The sequence below is a fragment of the Pelodiscus sinensis genome, chromosome 1 (genome assembly GCF_049634645.1).
Source record: "Pelodiscus sinensis isolate JC-2024 chromosome 1, ASM4963464v1, whole genome shotgun sequence".
Taxonomy (NCBI): Eukaryota; Metazoa; Chordata; order Testudines; family Trionychidae; genus Pelodiscus; species Pelodiscus sinensis.
The window spans coordinates 266,559,323-266,583,355 of NC_134711.1; the positions used below are offsets into that span (position 1 = coordinate 266,559,323).

Sequence of the window (24,033 nt, forward strand, 5' to 3'; positions counted from 1 at the left end):
TGATGTGCTTCATCAACACAGTGAATACATATATGGATGAGCACTCAGAAGAAAAATAAACAGTTACTCACTCTACACATCTCAAAGAACTACAGTTACTATCAGGTTAGTTTCTTTTTTGTGGAATGACACATCCAAACAATATGATTATTGCTGTTCATTTTTTTTCTGCAGAGAAGTTTGAGTCTTATTTTCAATTGAATCTAAATACAGTTTGCTAATGATTAAAAAACCCACAACTTTAGGTGAAATCTTGTATCTGTTCAAGTAAATGGGAAATTAGTTACTGACTTCAGCAAGGTCAGGTTTTCAACTATTTCTGTATTTTTTTCTTTGCCACAGAATTTGAAAAATTAAATTATTTTCACCATGTTGTATATTTAGGACAATTAATTTTTTAAAGGAGGTGAAAGAACTTTACATCAAAATGATTTATACTTTTTTTAATTGCTGCTGATAACATAAAATAGACTCTGTGGTGCAACTGGATAACCAACAAAAAAGACTTTGTACTGATTGTTTTTTAAACTGGGCTTTTAAAAGTGGACAAAAATGAATGAAAAGTTTCAGAGGGGTAGTTGTGTTAGTCTGTAATTTTGAAAACAACAAGTAGTACTGCGGCACCTTAGAAACTAACAGATATGCAGGATCGTGAGCTTTTGTGAGTAAAACCCACTTCATGTATGTCTTTTTAATTGATAATTTGAGACTTTGAAATCTTGACCTATAAAGATTGATAGTTTTATAATAAAGTAATGTTGTAATCTTATTTGTGTGTCACATAAGCTATAAGTAATTTCTAAAATATGTGCTGGATAATTTGTACCAATAACTCATCAGGAATAGGTGACTCATTCAGCCTGATATTGTATTTCAAATTTACATCTTTATATTTCTGTTCATCAGGTTGATTTGGATTCAAGACACATTGGCTGGGTAACAAGTGAACTTCCTGGTGGAGATAATCATATCATCAAAATTGAATTGAAGGGCCCAGAGAACACACTAAGAGTTCGACAAGTAAAAGTACTGGGATGGAAAGATGGTGAAAGCATTAAAATTGCAGGCCAGATCTCAGCAAGTGTTGCTCAGCAAAGAAACTGTGAAGCTGAAACATTGCGAGTATTTCGCCTTATTACATCCCAGGTGGGACATTACAACTATTTAATATTGTGAAACATTGGCTAACATGAAAGCAGTTGAGCTTTTATTACTTATCCCTTTAAAGAGAAGGCAATTTTTTTTAAATGTGTGGTGGTAGTGTAGAAGTTAGCTATGTTAGAAAATAACTTGAAGAATTACTACTTCATAAAGTGATTAAAAATGTTAATGAAATATATTTATTTCTGGACCTTTTACATTGTACTTTTTTATAGTTTGTTTCTTTTGCCTTTTTTGATTTAACCATTCTGCTGTCCTGCAGGATCCCATTTCTTTGCAGTATCAACAACATTCTACTTTATATCGTCCGCCCATGCTTTCTCCCTTTCATCCTTTTTTTCCCATTTCTTTTGTCCAAACCTGCTATCTCCTTAGTACATTCTATTTAAAAAGATGCTGTATCCCTTTTTTTTCCTCTGTCTTGTCATTTTTAATCATAAACTTTACAGGGGGGATTATGTAACAAAAGATCCTGAGCAGAGCCTTTCGGTGATGATGGAATATAAGTAATATAAATATAGATATTTTGAATTGCCATCATGTGTGTGTTGGTGATGATAGATATCACAGAAATTGGAGAGCAAGCTACACATTTTCAGTGTTGAATGACAGGCTTTTTAAAACAGAGACATATTTTAATCAAATGTTAGCAGCTGAAACTTCTCTGCTGACTGCTTGTGTAAACGCCTCTCTTTACTATGTTGTTCCCAGCAATCAGAAAATCTGTTACATGGCATACAGAGCTAATAAATGTTAATCTATTTTAAAACTACAGTGAATGCTGGCATAACTCTCCTTATTTTGTCAGCTTGAAAAAATGTATGTCCATATGAGCCTTGTTTTGAACTTTGTTTCATCTTTGTTATAACTTGTCACAGGTATTTGGAAAACTCATCTCTGGAGATGCTGAGCCAACCCCAGAACAAGAAGAAAAAACACTGCTGTCTTCCCCGGAAGGAGAAGAAAAAGTACACAATGTATTATTTATATTCTACGGTTATTATTTTACTGAAATAAGATACCCCAGATGATTTTCAGTCATTTTTTATTTTACTCATATCATAATAGATCCTTTTACTCCAGATATTTTTCACATAACAGTATATACTGCTGCCTTTGCCTATTTAAAAAAATAGCAGTATTTCAATGTAATTAATATTTAGATGAATAATTGGGGGCTATAGGTTGTCATAAGTTATAGTAATATTGGTACAAATCAGTGATCCTTAGGCTTGGGAGCCGCAAGTGACTCTTAATGTGTCTCCTATGGCTCTTTGAGCATGTGATACTAAAGCAAAGTGGGATTTTAATTATTATCCAATCGGGATGCTTTTACTGTGTTGTTAACCAGTTGTAGAATAACTGTAGAACCACTTTGCTATGACAATAATACTCTATATGTAGAGAAAGAGTCTATAAATGAAACAAGTGGAGAAATAAGACTTTTAGACCCACTTCATTCTGCAAGCTGGTGTTAATAGTTCTGTGCCCTAATTATTGAACAAGGTTTCATATTCATCTGAGACTATACAAGCGTGGTCTTTGCAACCCCAAATGCTGTTGCTGTTTCCCTAGGCCTGTTCTTACCTTTCTTCTCTAGCTCTTCTCTTCCCCCAACTGTTGGTTGTCATTGGAGCTTCCTTTGCTCTTTATGACTGTTTCACCCCTCTCAGGTTGTTGCAAGTGTCTGTATTCCAAGGTAGTGTCTCAAGACTTCTTTCTAGAACTTCCCCCTTGTTGTTGCCATCTCGCCTCCTCTTTAGAGAGTACCTGTCAAGTTTCTTCCTGCCACCAACTTCCTCTCTTTGTGCCTGTCCTAGCTCTTCCTCCAGCTGGGCTTCATCAGCTTTTAGGCATTATCAGCCCAGACTGTCCTCCAAGTGCCCCATCACAAGGTTGATTGGCTCTTTTTCCCCTCCTCAGGCTTGGGTGGGATAGACACCACATCACACCAAGTTTCATCCACTAGGCCACACTGTGTCTCAGAAGGATTAACAAAAATTTATATTCTGCCAAATTCTGTGCTTTGTTTTAAAAGACTCTCATGCATACATAACCATCTGTTATGCATTCTCCTCCCAATGGCTGGTGTTACCAAACTTAATTAACAGATTAGAGAAGCTATGGAAAATAGCTCTCCGAACAGTTATCTAGTAACTGTGCTCATCCACTTTGGGATCTCAAGGTATCATTTTTGCTTTCACTCGATTGTAATTCATTTTTTAGCTGGTCAATTATTATGTCCTGTGCCAGTCGAATCTCTCGTATGTCATTAAGCTGTTTTGATAAGGCTTTCACTTCCTTATCCAATGATCTGGCAACCAGAGCTAATCCTTGAATAATAGCTCTTTTCTTATTCTTTTTGCTAGGTGTAGGTCTATTTAAAACAAAATTTTCCCACATCTGTTTAAAATTATCTAAGGATTTTGTCCCAATCAAATCCTTTTCTTCCCAAACACAAACATTCTTAATGAAAACATTAATGTCATCTTCTAGATAAAGTTTATTAATCTGCACAGCCAGCTTGCTCCCTTCAACTCCGAAGATCTTGGAGACTTTCTTTGCCGCCATGCTAGACTTATAAGGACCTCACCTTATCCTTATAAATCTGGGAAAACCTGGTAAATTTTGGGTTAATCAGGAACAGCAGGCTGATCAGGCCTCTGTCCTGCAAAATTTACTTTGAAACTAGTGCTAAAATTAGCTGCGCAGCACCTTTGGAGTGCTTGCACAGGGAAGCGGTAGTTGCTATGCAACGCCACTGAGCGTTCCAAAAGAAAAAACCTCAAAGGGGTTTAAACCTTTGACACTGCTGTGGTTGCCCAGGCAGCCCAAACGTTCTATATTCAAATCAATAGAACGTTCTGTATTCAAAATGGCGGCTCCAATATCTCTAAAATGGCGGCCCGCCACGAACGTTCTAAGCCTCAAAATGGCGTAACGTTCTAACAAAAGAAAAACCGCTAAAGGGGTTTAAAAATGAGGTTTCTTGCAGTGGCAAGACCAACCCCGAACAGACAAAGTTACTTAAGGGACTATCTCTAAATCCACCTGAACTACGCTAATGGGCAATGCCAGTTGGTAAGGAACATCACAGGGATGGGCAGGCGTTGGGGCACAGCCAAGTGGAAATTTTAAACTAGGAGTGGCCAGTTCCCAGTACAAACTCCCTCTCAACTATGACTCCCTCTACCTATCTAAACCTACAATCCCCCAAACCACACGCCTATATTTTAATCACGGTATTTATTTATACGTCAAAACCCTCTGAGATGACAATGAAGCACTATTTTAGAGTCCTGCCGCGGTCACCAAATTCTGTTACCAAACTTAATTAACAGATTAGAGAAGCTATGGAAAATAGCTCTCCGAACAGTTATCTAATAACTGTGCTCATCCGCTTCGGGATGGTATCTCAGGTGCGAGGTGTCCACTAGTATCTGATCACTTGGAGATTGTCTAACTCAGAGGGCATCACACAAATAAAAACTTAACACAAAAGTAAGGTTCAACCACTAGACTATATTATAAAGATTAAATTTAACAGACAGATACCTCGATTAAAAAAATAGGGGGCAGTCCCCTTATTATGCTTACATGAACCCTGAGGGGAAGTCCCTCCAAGGTTCCTACAACTACTTACAGAGTCAAAACGGCGCAGGGACGATGGTGGGGTTGCTGGCGACCTCAAGCCTCTGGCTAATTAAAAGCCTTGCGCGAGAAACAACCAGGCGTCCCTCGGCAGACGATCCCGACGCTTGGTGACCTTCTAGCCTTTGGCTGTTTTAGAGCCTCGGGCAAGGAACTACCAAGGAGATCCCTTGAAGTGTAGATTGAGTGCGGCGGCGGTTGGTTCGTCTTCCACGAAGCCTCTGGCTTTCGGCTCCTCTTCTCCACACTTCGGAGCAGCAGGATCGGTGGTAGTAGACTCTGTTCCTATTCTAAGCTATTCTAAAATAAAACCTAAACTAATCGCGACGCACCCGCCGAACAGACTCGAAGACGGCCGAAATGCTTCGAACCGACGCAGCCTGCCGGACAGACACGACGACGATATCTAAATCTAATCTAAAACCTATACTAACTAAACTAATTTAAGCCTAAGTGGTAGGATAGCATGAGCCTTCCGCCCAGCTATGCCTAAAAGACTAATTAGACCTCTCTCATACCAAAACCTAGGACAAAGACTTGGACCTCATTCACTCCCTAGCCTGACCTAAGACCCGATGGAACCTGACGAACCCAGAGCAGCCTGATGCAACAACAACTGCTGCGTGGCAGAGGCTTAAATAGCCTGGGTTTGTGAATATTCAGGAGTTCCGTGGTTTAAACCGATTGGTTGCAGAATGATGCTTCTTTAAACTGATTGGATAACCGCTCAAAAAAACAAGTACCGATGATTGGTTATTAAAGGATGCTTTATTAGCATACTTTAAATTGATTGGTTGACACATCATACCACACATCCCATTGTATTCAAATCTTAACAGGTAACTGGCATACCTGTGGGACGTGACCCAAACCAGACCAGTGATGGATGCCAGATAATAGAATTCATCCAAAATGGAATTTTGGCAGCCATTTTGAGAGATCACCTTTACAGATATAAGACAGTTGATTGACATATATCAAATATACTGGGCATACAGACTTTTCTTGATATTTACACAGTTCCCTTTTCCCAAGGATGCACAAGTTACATTACACTCTTCCTTACAATTCAAGTGCAGTTGTTACATTACAACAAAATTGATACATTCATTGCACTTGTAAAGACAATGTAATTCTGCTGCATTTCTTTACACTGGTATGCAGACATCCTGTTTATGGTGCCAGATGTTATAGTTAGTCCTTTTGCTCAAGTGGTAGAGTTTTGTGGTGACATGGAAAAGGTCCATGGTTCAAATGCTGCTGAAGATAAATGTCAGGAGTTATATTACAGTTACATATGAAAGAGTTTGGTTCTGTCTTTACTTTTTAAGTCTAGGAAATTCCAAAGAGAAAAATGTAAGAATTAAGGTCATGTGTGCAACTGTAGTTCCATAGTTTTGTTGTCTTGTGCACATATGTTATTACATGGTCACAATCAATTTATTCCATAAGATGCCTGCTCACTCATCTGTCCTTCCATTGTGACAACAAAATCTGTTTCAAAATTAATGTTTTTAAAAAATCAAGAGCATTGTGGAGTTATGATTCATTGATCATGGCAAACTAAAATCTTATTAGAATGTAAAACTAATAGAAAAGGAATGGGCTTATCTGGCTGGTGATAGCATTTGTAATCTTTTGTTACAATATTGCTAATTGAAAGCTGTCCCAGTTCCTAGTACTTTACAAGTATAATTTTCATTGGACACTTTATAAGTGGCCCAGTCCCACTTGGTTGGCTTGTAGTCCAATGGGCAAGTTATTTTTTATGCCTGCTCAAAATAGTTCATCCAGAATAGTGGCAAGGCAGTCTGAGAGAGCAGGTTGGATAAAGGACTTCTGTTTCCAGTGTTGTTAGTTCAACACGTTTCACAAGTGCTTAATTAACTGCAGATGCTTTATGGCAGATTCTGATAAATATATTTTCTATTTTTTGTTGTCTTTGTCATAACAAGATACATATTATAAATCCTTTGCATTTCTCCTTCTCAAGACATTTAAATTAAAATACATAAAGACTCTAAAATTGGTCCATGAAGATTAGTTTATAAAAATGTGATTATTGGTAATTAGTATTAAGTTGAATTCATAAGGATGGGTCTTGGAAGACTGAATGTCATTTATCTAAGCTTGCTGGAGAGGTATCTGAGAATATGTAATTTGAACTTTTATATTTATATACATAACAGGAAAGAAATAATCGGTTGGCCTCAGTCAGTTTTCCTAATTATCTTGATTACATAGCCTTTTGCTATACATCTGTATATTACATCTGTTCACTGTTAATACATAATAGATTGACATTCCTAATTCATTGGTGCAGTAGTTCAGAAATGCTTCAGAAAGTCTGACTCAAATGTTATTTCTGATTTTTTTTTATAAAGGCAACTTCAGATGCAGATCTGAAAGAGCACATGGTTGGAATCATTTTCAGCAGGAGCAAACTGACAAATTTACAAAAGCAGGTTTGTGTAATGCACTGTTCTTGCAAGTTAAATGTCTACCTTAAATTGTAGCTATTGGAAAAGACCATAATTATAATCTTGAGTTGTTTGACATTTTTCTTCCTTAATAATATTCACTATAGTTAAGATTCTGTTTTCACTATAAATTACATATTTAATTACTTATTATTTGGCTTCAAAATGTAACTACAAATAAAATTGTATTCGATGAACCTTCTTTTAAAATTATTATTAAATGGATTACAGATTGTCCTAATGTAATTGTTAATGCTGCAGTACTTCATTCAGTATTTCAGATGAGCCTCTGCTATCCATTTTAGATACTTGTTTAAAACACTGTCTCCCTTTTCCTGCCACCTAAAAAGAAGTTTAGATTCCTTAGATTATGGACGAAGACCAGCAAGGAAATCAGGGTTTGAATCCTGAAAATACCTCACCCACAAAGTCTTCAAATACTTGGATCTCTGGTTTTGTTTAGCTTCATCTGATTTTTATTTCATATTTTTACAGAATTACCAAAAAGTGACTACTGTGCATCTGAAGTAACTTTAAGAAATTTCTTATGATATTTTTGTTTAAGTTCATTCTTCTTTTGCAAAGATAGATTAGCCATTTCCTGAAGGACAAATAATATAGCAGAGATTTTCAAACGACCCTGAAAAAACTAAGTACCCATCCCTCATTTAATTTTGGAAAAATTTGGGTGCCCATTTCCCATTTGCACCTTTGAAAAGCCCAGTCTTAAAAGCTTCAAAATCTTTTACATAGGTTTACTTTTTTAACATGCTATTGCGTAAATAATGTACATTTTAAGAACGTTTATATGTACATAACAATAATTGGGGTTATTCTTTTCTCTAACATTTCTTAAATATGTGGTTAGAAGAGAGATTATAAAGTAGCTTGAAGAGGAGGTATTTGCTTTTGGGAAGGTATATGTACTTCTAGTTGTATATTTTCCTGAATTTTACATAAAAATATAGTTAAGTGATATCGTGACAAACTAACAAAATCCAGCAAATTCAGTATTGTAAGTACATATTTATCCTTATTTTTTTATAATGGGAGTAATAGGAGAAAAACAAGCTACATTTTACGGGTGTTTTGATTTATGTTGCAGTCTTGATGGTGTTTTGGATTTTTTTAGATCTTACTAAGCTACTCTGTGTGTGGCATTTGTTTGGTTAGGTATGTGCTCATATAGTCCAGGCCATCCGAATGGAAGCAACCCGTGTACGTGAGGAATGGGAACATGCAATCTCTAGCAAGGAGAATGCCAACTCACAGCCTAATGATGAAGATGCCTCTTCTGATGCTTATTGCTTTGAGCTGCTGTCCATGGTTCTGGCACTAAGTGGTTCCAATGTAGGTCGTCAGTACCTGGCTCAGCAGCTGACTCTACTCCAGGATCTCTTCTCGCTATTGCATACTGCCTCTCCCAGGGTACAGAGACAGGTGAGTGTGCTCCCTGCTCCTTATCACCTGCAGTGCTTCCTGTAAAATAATCCAGTGTTGAAAAGTAGATCATAATGTGCTTGTCAGTATATTATGTATGTGAACTGATTTTTTTATTCAATTTAATTGTGTACTTTATTTTTATTTTCATTAAGCAAAATATATGTATATAATTTTCGCTGTCAAATTCAAAATATCCTCAAATGTGAGGCATGAAATATCTCTCTAAATATAAAAAAAATTCTGCAGGACAACAGAGTGACATCATCACGCCATCTGTGTCCTCATGCTGCCACCCACCTCCATCCCCAGCCACTTTTTGTGGCCAGCCTAGGTACCATCTCCTCCAGGTATGGGCTTCTCCAGCTCCAGCTCCGCAGCCCGGAGGGCTGTGCTGCCTGGAAGGAGTTGATCCCTCCCCACGCAGGCTGCCCTGCGTCCCCTCTGCCATCTGAGCCTGACACACACACACACACACACACACACACACACACACACACACACACACACACACACACACACACGACTGTACTGGGTCCCCTCCACCATCTGACCCCCCCTCCAGCCAGACGGGGGTTAGCGAGTAGGGGGTGCAGCCCCCTATTTCTCAGATAAAATAACATGTTTTTGTAGTGCGACTCTGGAAGAGAGTCTGAATACAAAATTATTCACAAGTTATTTCCATTTGAAAACAGGGATTATAATAGAATCTGGTTTTGCAATCAGAACTACACCTTCTTCATTGAGTGGTGTCCCTGTGGGTGCTCCACTCAGGTCTCGGTGCACCTTTGCACTGCCAATCAGAGATTTTTTGATGAGCAGTGCCCCTCACGCCGCTCCTGCACACCCAGCATATCGCGCTGCTGCTGTTTGCCGAGTGCATGCGCGGCGCAAGCCCCCTCAGTTTGTTTTCTGCTGTCCTCGGCTGAAGACTGAGTCAGAGCAGTGCTCTTCTTCCTGACGGGGAAAAAAGAAAAGAATACTACAGTTAGTTTAGAGTTTCTTCATAGTTTAGTCAGTTAACGACAGTTTTCAACATTCGCTATAAAAAAGAGAGAGAGAGAGAGAGAGAGAAGCGCCACTGCGGCAGCTTTTCCTTCAACATGCCCGGATTCCCCCAGCTTTAAGAGATGTGACTCATGTCCGGACTCAGTGCTTATCTCTGTTGGCCATGCCTCCTGTGTTAAATGCCTAGGAGACACCCATGCAGCACATGAGCCTGCACTGTCAGAATATGACAGCCAGAGCCAGAAAAGACTGCAAAATTCAGCTCAAAAATCTCCTCTGGGGAAAGTCCCTACAACCACCATGGGACAAATCTGAGGAGACATGGGGACAGCCAAACCAGAATGACAGGGCAGCTTTACCACCCCACAAAAGATCACAAAAAGTTCACAAGCTTCGCGAGCTTCCCCAGCATGCTCATTATCAGCACTGCCCAGATCCTCTCGTTCCCTGGTGCCATCAGTCTCCGGTACCACAGAGAAGCTCAAGTCCACACCAGCCAGGAGAGCTGAGTTGGAACCCCAGCACACTGCACTGGTCGGTGCCACTGAGGCAGCGGCACCTACAAAGCCTCATATGCCACCCACCCACTCCCACCAGCACCACTACAGTGCCTGAACAGACCATCCTGGGTCAGACCAGTCTCAAACGCGCTCTGGCACCGCAGCATAAGAAAGCACTGCACAAGATGTGGTACCTACAAAAATCTCCTCAGCCAGGCACACCTCTCCTATCAGGAACTTGCTCGCCGCACTCCTCAGGGGAGTCTCATGCTCACGGGCACGCTCCTATCCCAGAAAGGGCTCCCCACTCCCTACACTGCTCTCACCAAGAAATGACTATGGCAGCGGACATAGAAGCAAATTCTCATCATGCCATTCCTCTGTCGGGATCAATGGCTTCCTGGCATTCATACTGGGATCATTCCCTACAACAATATCCCCCATGGCCCAACCAGCCATGGATGTATCCTCTGCAGCAGTTTCAGCCTCAGTGACCCCCTTGGGAACCATGGGCAGGGGTATCGGCCACATTCCTCCATGCTTACCACTCAAGGGATACAACTTCTACATCACAACAGCACACAACTGTGTGCTCCCCGACCATTTCTGCGCATTTCTCACCGTCTCTCGCGCCCTCAGTAACAACACAAGCAGGCTCCAATGATAACGACAATTTACCTCATTTGGACTCCAAGAGTTCCTCACGTGACCCCAGATCCACTAGAACAGATGAGGCAGTTTTCCAGATATTTCCCTCTCCACCGGTGGGCTATCTAAAACAATTTCAAGAATTATGTCCCTGCAAAAGACATGGACTTCCTCTTCACGCATCCCCAGCCGAACTCACCTGTGATAGACTCAGTTAATCACAAGGCTAAAACCCCGCAATTTAAGTCTATACCCCGAGACCCAAGAGCATAAGTGACTGGATACCTTTGGCTGCAAGATATACTCTTCTGCCACCCTCCAATTCAGAATATCAAATTCTCACTCTGCATCCCAGTGCATCTCATCCCTAGACGTTTGCATTGCAAGCCTTGTATGGAAATGTGAATCTACGCTAGTGGAAATTCTCTCCACATCTGCACAGAGTTCTAAGGGTCTTTTTGCATTGTTATGTGAGGGGCCCATAGAGGAGGGGAGAATTGCTTATTTAAATTTTAAAATTGTTTAGTACATATTAGTGAAGCACAATAATACCCTTTGAAAATTAAAAGAATTATTTTCTCTATCTTTTTTCATTTTTTTCCCATAGATAGTATCTTACCAACACACAGGAAATAGGTAGAAAAAACATTAAAAAATGCAATGTTATATAAAGAAAGACCCCTAACTTCTAGGCCATTCTCTGACAATCGTCAGTTCAACACAACCTTTAAACTGAACAAGACGGAATTAATGCAATCTGGAGTCCTAAGACCACCATTAGAGGGAGCACTCTTAGGTGTGCTCTCTTTGCTCTGCCCTCACAAAGTGATCCTGTGGCATCAAACTATTCTCCCAACTGGGAAGAGACTCTAAAAAGGCTGGGATAGCAACATGGGGTCTATTTTTCTGCTACTGTAGTAACATTGGGCTCCATCATCCCCTCATGGATACATTAATGGCAGCAGGTATCTACTCTTCCTACTAGTTTGACAGAGGTGCCAGCAAGGGAACTCCACACATGTGTGAATGCACTTATTCAGTTGGGTGCCAGGCTGGTTGAACTAGTGGCATTTTTCCTGCCACAAACACAACTCTGGAGAAGCCGTGAGTGTTGGAATTACCACATTGATATTTATAGAGGAATTCATAGCACACTGAGCCAATTCTTTCAGATGGTTGATTCAGGCAGATATAAGTTGCACTACTCATTTTTTAAGCTTTTTTTTTTAAATTGGGAGTGCTAGAAGCTTAATTAAAAAACATGGAAGTTCTAATTCTCAAATTATTACAAGGCCATAGTTTCTCAGCGCCCATGTCTTGTCCTGTTTGTGACTACAGGACAAGTGAAATCCATTTTAAAAACAGCTGTTTCAAGTTCTCTGTTATTTACAAAGAATGTTATCATGTGGCACTATTACAAAATTATTCAAATACAAGAAGTAGATTATTTTTTAAAATCTGAGAACCATTATTTTTCCTTTTTTAAAGAAGTCTAGCCATACTACTTTAGACATGGCTACGATTAAAATTGAAGTTTGAAAACTAAAATTCTGTGTGCAAGTATCTCTTAATAGAGAACAGTGTCATTGTCAGGGACTGATTGAGTGCTCCTAATGGAAATACTCCAGATATACGGCTATTAGTGAGAGTACAAGGCCCTAGAAGCAATATTGCAGTTATGTCACTCAGCTTGGCAGCAATAACACAAGGCCCACTACCAGGCATGGGGCAGGTAGGGAAACCCAGGAGGAAACCAGAGGAGTTAAGTTTCCTGAAACAATGTTAACTGGGTCACATTTCAAATCCTTTGTACTTTATCTTTGTTAGCAACATAAACAGAAGCATGGCAAAATAGAAACAGAGAAATATTTCTTATACCCAGTGTGGCAATGTTAACATTACTATGATAACCTAGTTGTTTGTTGATTTCATTATGTTTTTTTATTTTAACCAACCAAACGAGTATTGTATTAAAATAGGAAAGTTTGATAGTAGGAGTTTGTCTGGGTCTGAATTTTTTCCAAAAGCAAGAGACTTGCAAAATTAATGAAAGGTAAGATATTAGGGAAGAACTCTTGTTCAGTTCAGTAGCTAATTGTGGCAACTGAATGACCTCTATTAGAATATGTTGACTTTAATTGTGACCAACAATCAGAGTAACACCAGATTAGGCTCCTTTCCTTTTGAGTTACTGTAATATCAGTTTCCTCCTTTCCTTTTGAGTTACTGTAATATCAGTTTCCTATCTGCTCAATTCTTAAATCTTTAATAAGAGTATTTCTTAGTAAGTATTTCTGATAGCTGACTTTTCACATTTGGCACAGGCAAAGCAGCATTCAGCCCTAAGATGACAATTTAGTGCTTGACTATTGCTTTTTATATTTTCCTATCTTCTTGTTAATAAGACAGAATGTTAGGAATCATTAAAAAAGGGATTGAGAATAAGAGAATATCTTACTACCTCTGTGTAAATCCATGGTACGCCAACATCTTGGATATTGTGTACAGATGTGGTCGCCTCATCTCAAAAAAGATACCTTGCATTGGAAAAGGTTCAGAAAAGGACACTTAAATTATTAGGGGTGTACAATGGGTGCCATATGAAGAGAGATAAAAAAGACCTGGGTCTTCTCAGTTTAGAAAAGAGGAGACAAAGGGGAGATAAGATAGAGGTCTGTAAAATCATAACAGGTGCAGTGAAAGTGAATAAGGAAGTTACTTACTTGCTTCCATAAGAACTCAGGGTCACCAAATGAAATTAGTAGGTAGCAGGTTTAAAACAAAAGGAAGCATTTCTTCATGCACCTCATAGTCAACTTGTGGAACTCCTTGTACAGAGGATGTTGTGAAGGAGAACTAGATAAATTCGTGGAACAAAGGTCTATCAATATTTTTTAGCCAGGATGGGTTGGAATGGTGTCCCTTGCCTCTGTTTGTCTGAGGCTGGAAATGAGTGATGGGAAGGATCACTTTGATTACCAGTTCTGTTTACTCCCGCAGGGACATCTGGCATTGTCCACTGTTAGAAGACAGGATGCTGGGCTAGATGGACCTTTGGTCTGATCCAGTATGGTCTTTCTTAAGTATACCACATAGTGCTTTTGAAAATCTCAAGCCTTAGTTATGAATATATGTGCTGGGTTGCATTCTGCTTACACCGAAATACAATCTGATTGTCATTACATCGGGTTTTAGTTATTTTTTCAAAAGGTGCTTGAATACTCCATTTTATTGCAATTTTGCTGTAAGTAACTGCATTCATAATAATTATACATGAAATTTATATGGCACATCACAATCTACAAAGTATTGTACAAACATTACAAAAATTCCTGAGAGATTATTTAGAAGTTAAAAGTAGATTAACGGTTATGAAAATGACATCACAAAATATCTTATAAATAAGTAAAAGATGCTTTTGAATATAGTTTTGAAAATTCAGCTATCTCCTTTAATTTTGTGTTGCTTTGGCTCTTCTGCCTAGGTCACATCATTATTAAGACGTGTTCTGCCAGAGGTGACCCCTAGTCGCTTGGCTAGTATCATAGGAGTAAAGTCTCTGCCACCAGCAGACATAAGTGATATTATTCACTCAACAGAAAAAGGAGATTGGAATAAACTGGGTATCTTGGACATGTTCCTGGGGTGCATTGCCAAAGCACTCACTGTCCAGCTAAAAGCCAAAGGAACCACTATAACTGGAACTGCTGGCACTGCTGCAGGCAAAGGAGTTACTACAGTTACACTTCCAATGATTTTCAATTCCAGGTTGGTAGAAGCTATATTTTGTCAAGCTAAAGAAAACGAAAGCCAGAAAATAAATATTTGTACCCTATTAGAACTATTTAATTTGACATAAGTTATTATTTTGATGTATAAGTAGGATACTGAATAAGTGTAATATTCCTTTTATTATTTTTAAATGTGCTAAGGAATTACCTTTTCTAATTTCATTTATCATCTTATTTATTATCCTTTTGCAGCTTTATTCGCCGAGGTGAAAGCCATTGGTGGATGAAGGGCTCAACTCCTACACAGATTTCAGAAATCATTATTAAACTGATTAAGGACATGGCTGCAGTAAGTTTCTATATTCTGAGTGTTACTTTGATGTTGAAACACTTCTGATCACTGAACAATTCATGTACTATGTTTTTCCTGAGGAACCCTGTTTCATTCAGTGCACTATGAATGAGGTAAGAGGTTTTACAAAGAAAAAGGAAGGCCTTTAGGTTAAGGAATTAAACTGGGGCTGTAAGAATTCGGTTTTACTTCTGAGTTTGCCCAGATTTTCTGTATATTGTTAAATAAATCACTTCAAAAAAAAATTCAGAAGCAGTAGATTACTTTGTTCTTCTTTTGTTAGATGGCCAGTTTCCGTAACACCTTGAACCTGATTTTTCAGCAGTGCTGAGCATTCAAAATTCCATTTAACCTCAGAGGAAGTTGTTAGTTGCACAGCACCTACAAACTATCATTGGCAAGCTTAATTATTTAATTTATAATTTTTGAATGTTTGAGTTAGCAAATGTAACATTATCTACTATATACTTGAGAGAGTTTGTGGGTCTAGACATCTGTCTATCTGTTCAGAAACTCCTCCTTAACTGTAAGACCTAAGACTACCAACTTCAGTATGCAGCTTCCTTTTTTCATAACTTAAAGCAAGGTAAGCGTTTGGTTATGCCAGAACAATGGGATGTGCCTGGAATGGGATTGCTTCTTGTAAAACCATACAGAAAAGACACAAAATCACAAGGCAGGTGAAAGGGGCTGACTGGGAGTGCATTCCCCCTCCCTGCATCTGGAACTGCCATAGCCCTGAGCCTCCTCCCACCATGCATCCTTTAGGAAAGGTGGAGGGGGCTAACGCTTCCTCCCCTATTCATACAGGAACATTGATGGCTGTTCCCCTTTGTCAGGGAGCCAAGGAAAAGTGCAGAGTTTGCTACATTCCTCTTTCTAGCTGAGGAATGCATGAAGCAGACAAACCTGAACCTGCCACAGCTGGGAAACATGTGCGTCTCCCCCAGCTGTGCCCATTGGAGCAGCAGTAGCCATGGAGAGGCACTTCTCACCTGGCCCCAAGATGGTGTAGTGAGAGAGAACTGGGGTATTCTTCTCTCCCCAGGGCAACCTGTATACTGAACTCTTCATCTGCAGCCCTACACCAGAGCATTGATATAAATGAAGCATGTACATTTTTATTTATTTTCCAAAAACCAAAAAATAATTGAGTTAAGGACTCAAGAAACGCTGGTAAATCTTCGAGTTTTTATATACTTGCATGGCATGTAGTGAATAACAGGTTGGATGCCTTACCCTGCAGTATGAAGCTACGTGTACCCTATATGCTGCCGTAAGTGTGTACACGGCCAAAGTTGAATTTGCCAATAATTATCATATAGAAAAATTGGTGGTCTTAGTTATCTATTTTTTTAGAAAAGGAAATAACTGTGCTAACTGAATGGCATTTGCTGGAGAAGGCTGTCTCTCTAACTTTGACCACTGTACTTAACGTTTCTTTATTTTTAGCTTTCCTTTGAGTTCCTATAGCTGCAGTTTTATATCTGCGTGATACTTTAATGAGGAAAATAGTAATAAGTTGAAGAGTTTTAGAAACAGTTTATACAAAAAATTCTCTCTTTAACAGGGTCACCTATCTGAAGCTTGGTCCCGTGTGACAAAAAATGCTATTGCTGAAACCATCATTGCTCTGACCAAAATGGAAGATGAATACAGATCACCAGTGCGATGCATTGCAACAACCAGGGTAAGGAGTTTGTCAAATTTACATCCATTTGTTGCACACATTTGATAACAGCAGTAGCCTCTCTAATGGCACCCCCATAGGTTAACATAATGTTTAGATCCATATGTCCTCACAAAGTAAATTTTGTATACAGGGAACAGAAATTATAATTGTTAAATCCTACTCTGTATGTTACTTTGGGCATCTGTGCTGTGATGAGGTGTATCCTGCCTACTCTGTGTATGGTTGGCAGAGCCAGTAAATATATATTATTTTATATGAACAATTTCAGTGTGTTGTGTATCTCCATTTTGAAGCTCTAATTTATAACTAATTATATACAAGCAGAATGATTTGTGTAATACTAACGTATATACATTTTAATGAAAGTAAATGGCAAAAAATCAGTAACGTAATGAACATTTCAACATACATTTTAAATAGTTTTAAATGAGTTTCTCCTTCGTTTATCTAACATGAACAAAGATTGCATTTCTCTATTTTCTCTGCAACATGGATAAAATATCTCAAAAACCCTGTAATATAGTCAAAGAATTGTATCACATCACAGAGCACATAACATTAAATGTTTAAGTTGTATGTGTTTGTACAACATGGAAGAATAATACTAATCCACTTCACATTCATGCAGTGAAAAATAAACACATGAAGATTTATTTGCCAACTTGAGAAATTTCACATTGTTCTGGACAAGTAATAATTTAAAAGTTTGTCTCACTGAACTCCACTAAAAGCAAGCATCTGTTGTACTTGTTGAAAGAGATGTGTATACATTTTAAATGTTACTGAAAATGCCTTATATTAAGCTTATTTAATAGGAATGCATTTGCATCCAAGATTTATAAGCCCAAGAAGTAAGATACATAGTAAAGTTTTGCACATCTATTTAATACTTCTTAAATCTTTTTTCAAACTCTGAAATATTCTGGTACTTTCTGGTTCATTGAAGATTGAAAAATTATAGACTTGAAGTTTCATGGTAATCCACGATGTCATAGAATGATGCACACTGATGATAGAATGATGCCGCAGTCCCGCCGCCCTCGTCCTCCAGGGCGAGAAAAGCTGCTCTGCGTCTCCTTGGTCTGCCGGGGAGGGGGCCCCAGCAGACCAGGGAGACGCGGAGCAAAGCCGCGGAGGACCCGGGCGGCGGGACTGCGGCGCGTCTCGATCCCGCCGCCCGCATCTCCATGGTCTGCTGGGGAGGGGGCAGCTAGTGCGCTCCCCCCCCCCCCCCCCCCAGCAGACCAGGCTTTTCTCGGGACTCCTGGGGCAGAGCAGCTGGGGCGCTGCCGGTTGGTCCTGCAGCGCCGCTCCTTGGTGCTACTGGACCAACCCGGCAGCACCCCAGCTGCTCTGCCCCAGGAGTCCTGATTCAGCCGCTGCTGATCAGTTTCAGCAGCGGCTGAATCAGGACGCCTGGGGCAGAGCAGCTGAGGTGCTGCCGGGTTGGTCCAGTAGCGCCGAGGAGCGGCGCTACTGGACCAACTCAGCAGCACCCCAGCTGCTCTGCCCCAGGCGTCCCCAAGTCAGCCACTGCTGAAACTGACCAGCGGCTGACTACAGGAAGCCCGAGGCAGAGTTGCTCTGCCCCGGGCTTCCTGGAATCAGCCGCTGGTCAGTTTCAGCAGCAGCTGACTTGGGGATATCTGGGGTAGAGCACCTGGGGTGCTGCCGGGTTGGTCCCCGCAGTGCTGAGGTGCGGCGCTGCAGAGACCTACCCAGCAGTGCCCCAGCTGCTCTGTTCCAGGCGTCCAGATTCAGCTGTTGTTGAAACTGATCAGCAGCTGATTCCAGGAAGCCCGGGGCAGAGAAACTGCTTCAGGCTTCCTGTAGTCAGCCGCTGGTCAGTTTCAGCAGCGGCTGAATCTGGATGCCAGTTCCGACTTAAGTACAAATTCGACTTAAGTACAAACCTACAGTCCCTATCTTGTACGTAACCCGGGGACTGCCTGTACATGAGAGAATCTTCCCTCATCGCATGACAGCTTACTTTTTACTTAAGAACCTTTGGTGAAGGACCTTGTCAGAGCTTTCTGGAAATCTTAGTATACTATATTCACTGGATTCCCCCTTGTCTACATACTTTTTGACTCCTCAAAAAATTCTAGTAGGTTGGTGAGGTATGATTTCCCTCCAGAAGGTAGAAATTCTGATTTCTCATAAAAGTTCTATGAAGAGGGTGGTCCTCAGCAGCTGCGGATATTTTGCCATTATGATCTATATTAAAACATTAAGTTAATTATCTCTCTCATCTGTTCTCTGCATTTTGAATGCCACTGGGACCTAGTCCTCTGTCACCAAAAAGATATGGGGTAATGCCATAATCTTCTTGAAGTTAGAATAGTTCAAAACACCAGATTTTTTTTCTCCTGGCAAGTGCTCAATAAATTCTATAAATTGAATGATAAAGCAAAATTTTAGGTCCTGGTTCCAAAAGTTAGAAGGCAGTGGGTTAGAAAATGTTTCTCATTAGGTCTATGCTGTTTCCCAGGAACATCTTGATGAGATTCACTATTTTATCTCCAAATGAAAGGTCATCCATCCCACATTTGCCATCTCCAGTCCTTATTACACAAAATTATATGTAAAGTTCAGGTGAACAAAGCAAACTGTGTTAGGACCTATAGTTCTCGGAAACCTCTTCCTGAAACCCTCATATACTTTTTGGGATGCCATTTAGATGCATTGAAGTATGAATAGAATCAGTAATAGAAAATATTTATCAGCAAATGGTATTTCTCTTGATTAGGCCAATTCCAAAGATCACCCAGCTGATCAGTAGTATATACTGACATTCTCTATTTATTTCTGTATTATTCCTTAAATGTATTGAAATCGGTTGTGATGTATTTAACCATGTTTCTCTACAGCAGTGGTCTCCAACCTTTTTACACCCAAGATGACTTTTTAAATGTCAGGGTAAACCAAGACCCCACCCCTTCCTTGAGGCCCCGCACTCTCTGTTCCCCTCCTCTCCATTATTTGCTGTCCCCAGCCCTTATTCACTCTCACTGTTCAGACAAGAGGTGCAGATTCTGAGGTGGGAATGAGGGATTTGGGTGTGGGAAGGGGTGAGAGGTACAAGCTCTGGGAGGGAATTTGGGTGCATGAGGAGGTGGAGAAGGTGATTCTGGCTCAAGGAGGAGGCTCCAGGCTGGAGAGTGTTGGGGTCAGGTGATGGATTGGGGTGCTGAGCTTTCCTTCTCTGCCTCTCTATTGTATAGTTAGCTAATATGTTTATCATTTTAAGGCAGTGAGATTAGCATGTAAAATCAATTAATTTTATTCATGTGCCTGATTATTTTTATGTGATGTGATAGAAACATCCATAATTTATTTCAACTTTTAACAGAAGAAAACTGGGTTTAAATTGAAACGTGTGAGGTTTATGTTGGACATTAGGAAAAACTTCTTGTCAGGGTAGTCAGGTGCTGTAATAAAGAGTTGTGGAATCTCCATCAATGGATACAGCAGATTAGATAAACACCTGTCAGGGATGATCTAGAGATGGTGCTTGGTCCTGCTATGAGTGCAAGGGGCTGGACTTGATGACCTCCTGAGGTCCCTTCCAGTACTACTATTCTCTGATTCTATGCTATTTGGATTGGTCTGAAAAAAGGGAGTTGAAAACTGTGTTTATTCCTAACCATGGGAATTACGTTTATTTTAGTCTTTTGTGTCTCCTTGGAATATTTCTATAATCCAGCCTCCTCTTTCAATAGCTCTGGTTAGCCCTAGCATCCCTGTGTGTGCTTGATCAGGACCACGTAGATAGGCTGTCTTCTGGAAGATGGATGGGAAAGGATGGTCAACAAAAACAGATGGTAAGATACCGAATTCAAGATTTTTTTTTTCCTGTTTTAAACTTGGATTGTATTGAATTTACTTGTCAAACAACCAGCAACCGTGACAGAGATTACCACTTAATATGTAGAGAAAACATTCTCGTGTTTCCTCATGAGGTGGTTCTATCCAGACAATGTTCATTCTATTTGAAAATAGATTTACAGACATTTAGTGATGAATGTGAGCTAATTTTCACTAAACAAGGCAAACTTTGGATTGGAAGCATTACTGCACTTTTGTTTCTTACATTTCTGCCAGGCATAACTGTTTTTAGATATTGATCATTTCAAAGCTGATAATTTATAGTTTAAAAGATGTGCAAATTGTGTCCTGTTTTAATTTTCTGCCTTCCTTTTTGGGGAGCCCAAAGGAGAGAGGAGTTTAGGTGTGAAAGGGATTTAATGTGTAGGAAATTATTTTACTGTTTTTCTTATTTATTCAGCCAATGTGCGATAACCATGATGATGGTGAAACCCCTGCAATCATTTTATGTAATGCCTGTGGAAATTTGTGTACAGACTGCGACAGATTCCTTCATCTCCATCGGCGAACGAAAACTCATCAGAGACAGGTAGAATAGATAAACATTTCAGTAGATTTTTTTAATACCATCAGATCAGAAAGTAATTAGTGGCAGTAAGCAATAGATCTCCAAACTTACACTTTGTTTTCAAGCTCTCTCCTGAGGGAGGGTAAGAGCTTGGGGTACTCCACAAGAAGAAGTTCCCAAGTGACTCTTCCTGGGTTCAGAAAAAGGGTTTTTTGCACTTGAGTGGTGGCAGCGTACCATCCAAGGTCAAGGAATCTGTGACCTTGGGGAGTTTTTAAGCAGAAGCCTATAGGGACAAGGTATTTTTAAAGTCTCTTCTGGGCCCCCCTTCTGCACGTAAAATGCCAGAGTGCGGACCAGCCTTGACGCCAAGTTTTAAAGAGGCTCATGTGCTGGGTCTCAGACCAGGGTTTTTGAGCTGAGCAGGCTTGAACAAATCTGCACCTCAAGCTCCAAGGGTTATCCTCATCATTGATTAAAATCCATTTGACAGCTATTTTCACCTTCCAGTTGGTCTTGGCTCATGACATGACAGTGCTGTTTTTAAAAAAGTCTGGAGTATCTCTACCCACAGAGATCCCATACCTGCCTGAATCTTGTGCTATTCTCCTTTTAAGCCTCTAGCTTCTTGCTTCCTTTTTTTATCCTGGAAAGTTTATTTCCTGGTGGTTATAATATCTGCACATAGGTTCTCTAAGATCAGGGTGCTTACTTCAGAGGCACCCCTATATGATCTACAAGGACAAGGTCCAGTTGCAACCTTGTGCAGAATTCCTTCCCAAAGTAGTTTCACAGTTTCATACCAGCCAGGACATATATTTAATGGTCTTCTTTCCAAAGCCTTACAAATCGGAACAGATTTAATGCCCTGCATGTGAGGGAAGGCACTTGCCTTTTAAATCAAAAGGACAAAGCCATTTCATACTCAATGCAGTTGTTTGTTGTAGTGGCAGGCACAATGCAAGTTTGCCCAGTGTCTGTGCAGAGGGTTTCATCCAGGTTCATGGCTTGTATCCATTACTGCTATGATTTGGAAAAAATGCCTCTATTGACAACCATGACTACTCACTTAACTAGGGCACAGGCTTCATTGGCAGCTTTCCTGGCCCAGCTACCAAGTCAAGATATATGTAGGGCCGCTACCTGCTCGTCTATTCACACTTTTACATCTCATTATGCACTCATCCAGAAAACCAAAGATAATGCTACCTGTGGCAGAGCACTGTTGCAAGCCACCTGACCATAAACTCCAAACCCACCTCCAGGGATACTGCTACCAATTCATCTGGAATGGAATTGACATAACAAGCACTCAAAGAAGAAACAGTTACCTGCCTTTCATAACTGTTGTTTTTTGAGGTGTGCTGTTTAATGTCCATTCCATTACCTGACCCTTGGTCAAAGTTGGCAGCAAGAAGGAGCTGAGAAGAGGTAAGGCCAGTGGCACCTAATATACTAATGCATGATCATTGCATTTAAGAGGCACCATAGCCGATATTTGTCTTACCAATATGAATATTGGTAAGGTAAAAATCTCCGACAGCTGTGAATATGGGTATGCACATACCTAGAATGGAATGGACATGAGCAATGCATCTCACTGAAATGATTACGAAAAGTAGGTACCTTTTTTCTGTTTCTGTTGCAAAGAACAGCGGGTATTCTGTGGTAGCGACAGAGCCTATATATATGTACAGGAAGGCTCTCCCACTTTCATTACAATAGTATATGTAAAATCAATTCAAGCAGTGTCTTCCTACCTGGGAAAGGCAAAAAACTAGATGACACTATATAGTGTCACTACACTATACAGTCCCCGAGTTACGCGGATCCGACTTACGTCGGATCTGCAGTTACGAACGGGGTTTGCTGCCCGTCTCCCTGGTCTGCTGAAGACCAGCAGACCAGGGAGACGGGAAGCAAAGCCTCTGAGGACGCCGGCAGCAGGACAGCCACGGTGCATCTGGGCTGCCCGCGTGCTCCGCGGCTTTGCTCCACGTCTCCCCAGACCAGGGAGATGGGGAGCAAAGCCGGGGAGTACGCGGGCAGCGGACAGCACAGACGCGCTGTGGCTGTCCCGCTGCCGGCATCCTCAGAGGCTTTGCTTCCCGTCTCCCTGGTCTGCTGGGGGTGGGGGTGGGGGGCGCAGCTAGTACCCCCCCACCCCCCAGCAGTCCAGGCTTTTCTCCGGACGCCTGTGGTAGAGCAGCTGGGGCGCTGCTGGTTGGTCCCGCAGTGCCGCTCTGGGCACTACTGGACCAACCCGGCAGCACCCCAGCTGCTCTGCCCCAGGCGTCCTGATTCAGCCGCTGCTGGTCAGTTTCAGCAGCGGCTGAATCAGGACGCCTGGGGCAGAGCAGCTGGGTGCTGGTGGATTTGTCCAGTAGCGCTGAGGAGCGGCGCTACTGGAGCAACCCAGCAGCACCCCAGCTGCTCTGCCCCAGGCGTCCCCAAGTCAGCCACTGCTGAAACTGACCAGCGCTGACTACAGGAAGCCCGAGGCAGAGCAACTCTGCCTCGGGCTTCCTGTAGTCAGCCACCGGTCAGCTTCAGCAGCGGCTGAATCTGGACTCCAGTTCCGACTTACATACAGATTCAACTTAATAACAAACCTACAGTCCCTATCATATAGTTCTTATGGGATCTTGCTATCTAATTGTAGTATATCTCAGAACTATTTAGTTACTACAGTGATGGGCATTATAAGAAACCAGAAAACAAAATAATTATCAATGTATTTGTTGTCATACTAGTGCTTGTTATTTATAAACCTAAGCTGATTTTTGAGATGTAAACAATTTTACACAAGAGGTTGTAGGGTAATTTGATGTCCTGAAGTTCAAAGCTTTAACTGAGAAACTTCACATCATTCTGTTTTTTCAGATAACTGTATTGCTTGTCAATGTTCTTGTTTCCTTTGTTGACTCTCCTGCCAATCCATATTATAATTTTGTAGCTTTTAACCTTGTGTGT

The 24,033-nt window shown here is 40.6% G+C and overlaps 1 protein-coding gene and 1 long non-coding RNA gene across 18 annotated transcripts in view; one reads left to right on the forward strand and one right to left on the reverse strand.

Annotated features, from left to right (window-relative positions):
- MYCBP2 (MYC binding protein 2) overlaps positions 1 to 24,033 on the forward strand; it is a 368,898-nt gene that overhangs the window by 321,305 nt on the left and 23,560 nt on the right. For 15 of the 17 annotated variants that reach the window (XM_075918843.1, XM_075918849.1, XM_075918851.1 and 12 more), the window contains 9 exons: positions 907 to 1,146; positions 2,040 to 2,138; positions 7,197 to 7,277; positions 8,466 to 8,732; positions 14,373 to 14,656; positions 14,872 to 14,968; positions 16,542 to 16,661; positions 20,387 to 20,488; positions 20,953 to 21,081. In XM_075918843.1, coding sequence (XP_075774958.1) covers positions 907 to 1,146; positions 2,040 to 2,138; positions 7,197 to 7,277; positions 8,466 to 8,732; positions 14,373 to 14,656; positions 14,872 to 14,968; positions 16,542 to 16,661; positions 20,387 to 20,488; positions 20,953 to 21,081 — 1,419 coding nt within the window. The remainder of the gene's footprint in view (positions 1 to 906; positions 1,147 to 2,039; positions 2,139 to 7,196; positions 7,278 to 8,465; positions 8,733 to 14,372; positions 14,657 to 14,871; positions 14,969 to 16,541; positions 16,662 to 20,386; positions 20,489 to 20,952; positions 21,082 to 24,033) is intronic. The other 2 variants (XM_075918845.1, XM_075918859.1) reach the window with 1 other exon arrangement.
- LOC112544699 (uncharacterized) overlaps positions 8,635 to 24,033 on the reverse strand; it is a 49,870-nt gene continuing 34,471 nt past the window's right edge. Inside the window, exons 3-5 of the long non-coding RNA XR_012900605.1 lie at positions 10,919 to 11,013; positions 9,467 to 9,689; positions 8,635 to 8,771 (exon numbers count right to left, since the gene is read on the reverse strand). This is a non-coding gene — a long non-coding RNA (uncharacterized LOC112544699). The remainder of the gene's footprint in view (positions 8,772 to 9,466; positions 9,690 to 10,918; positions 11,014 to 24,033) is intronic.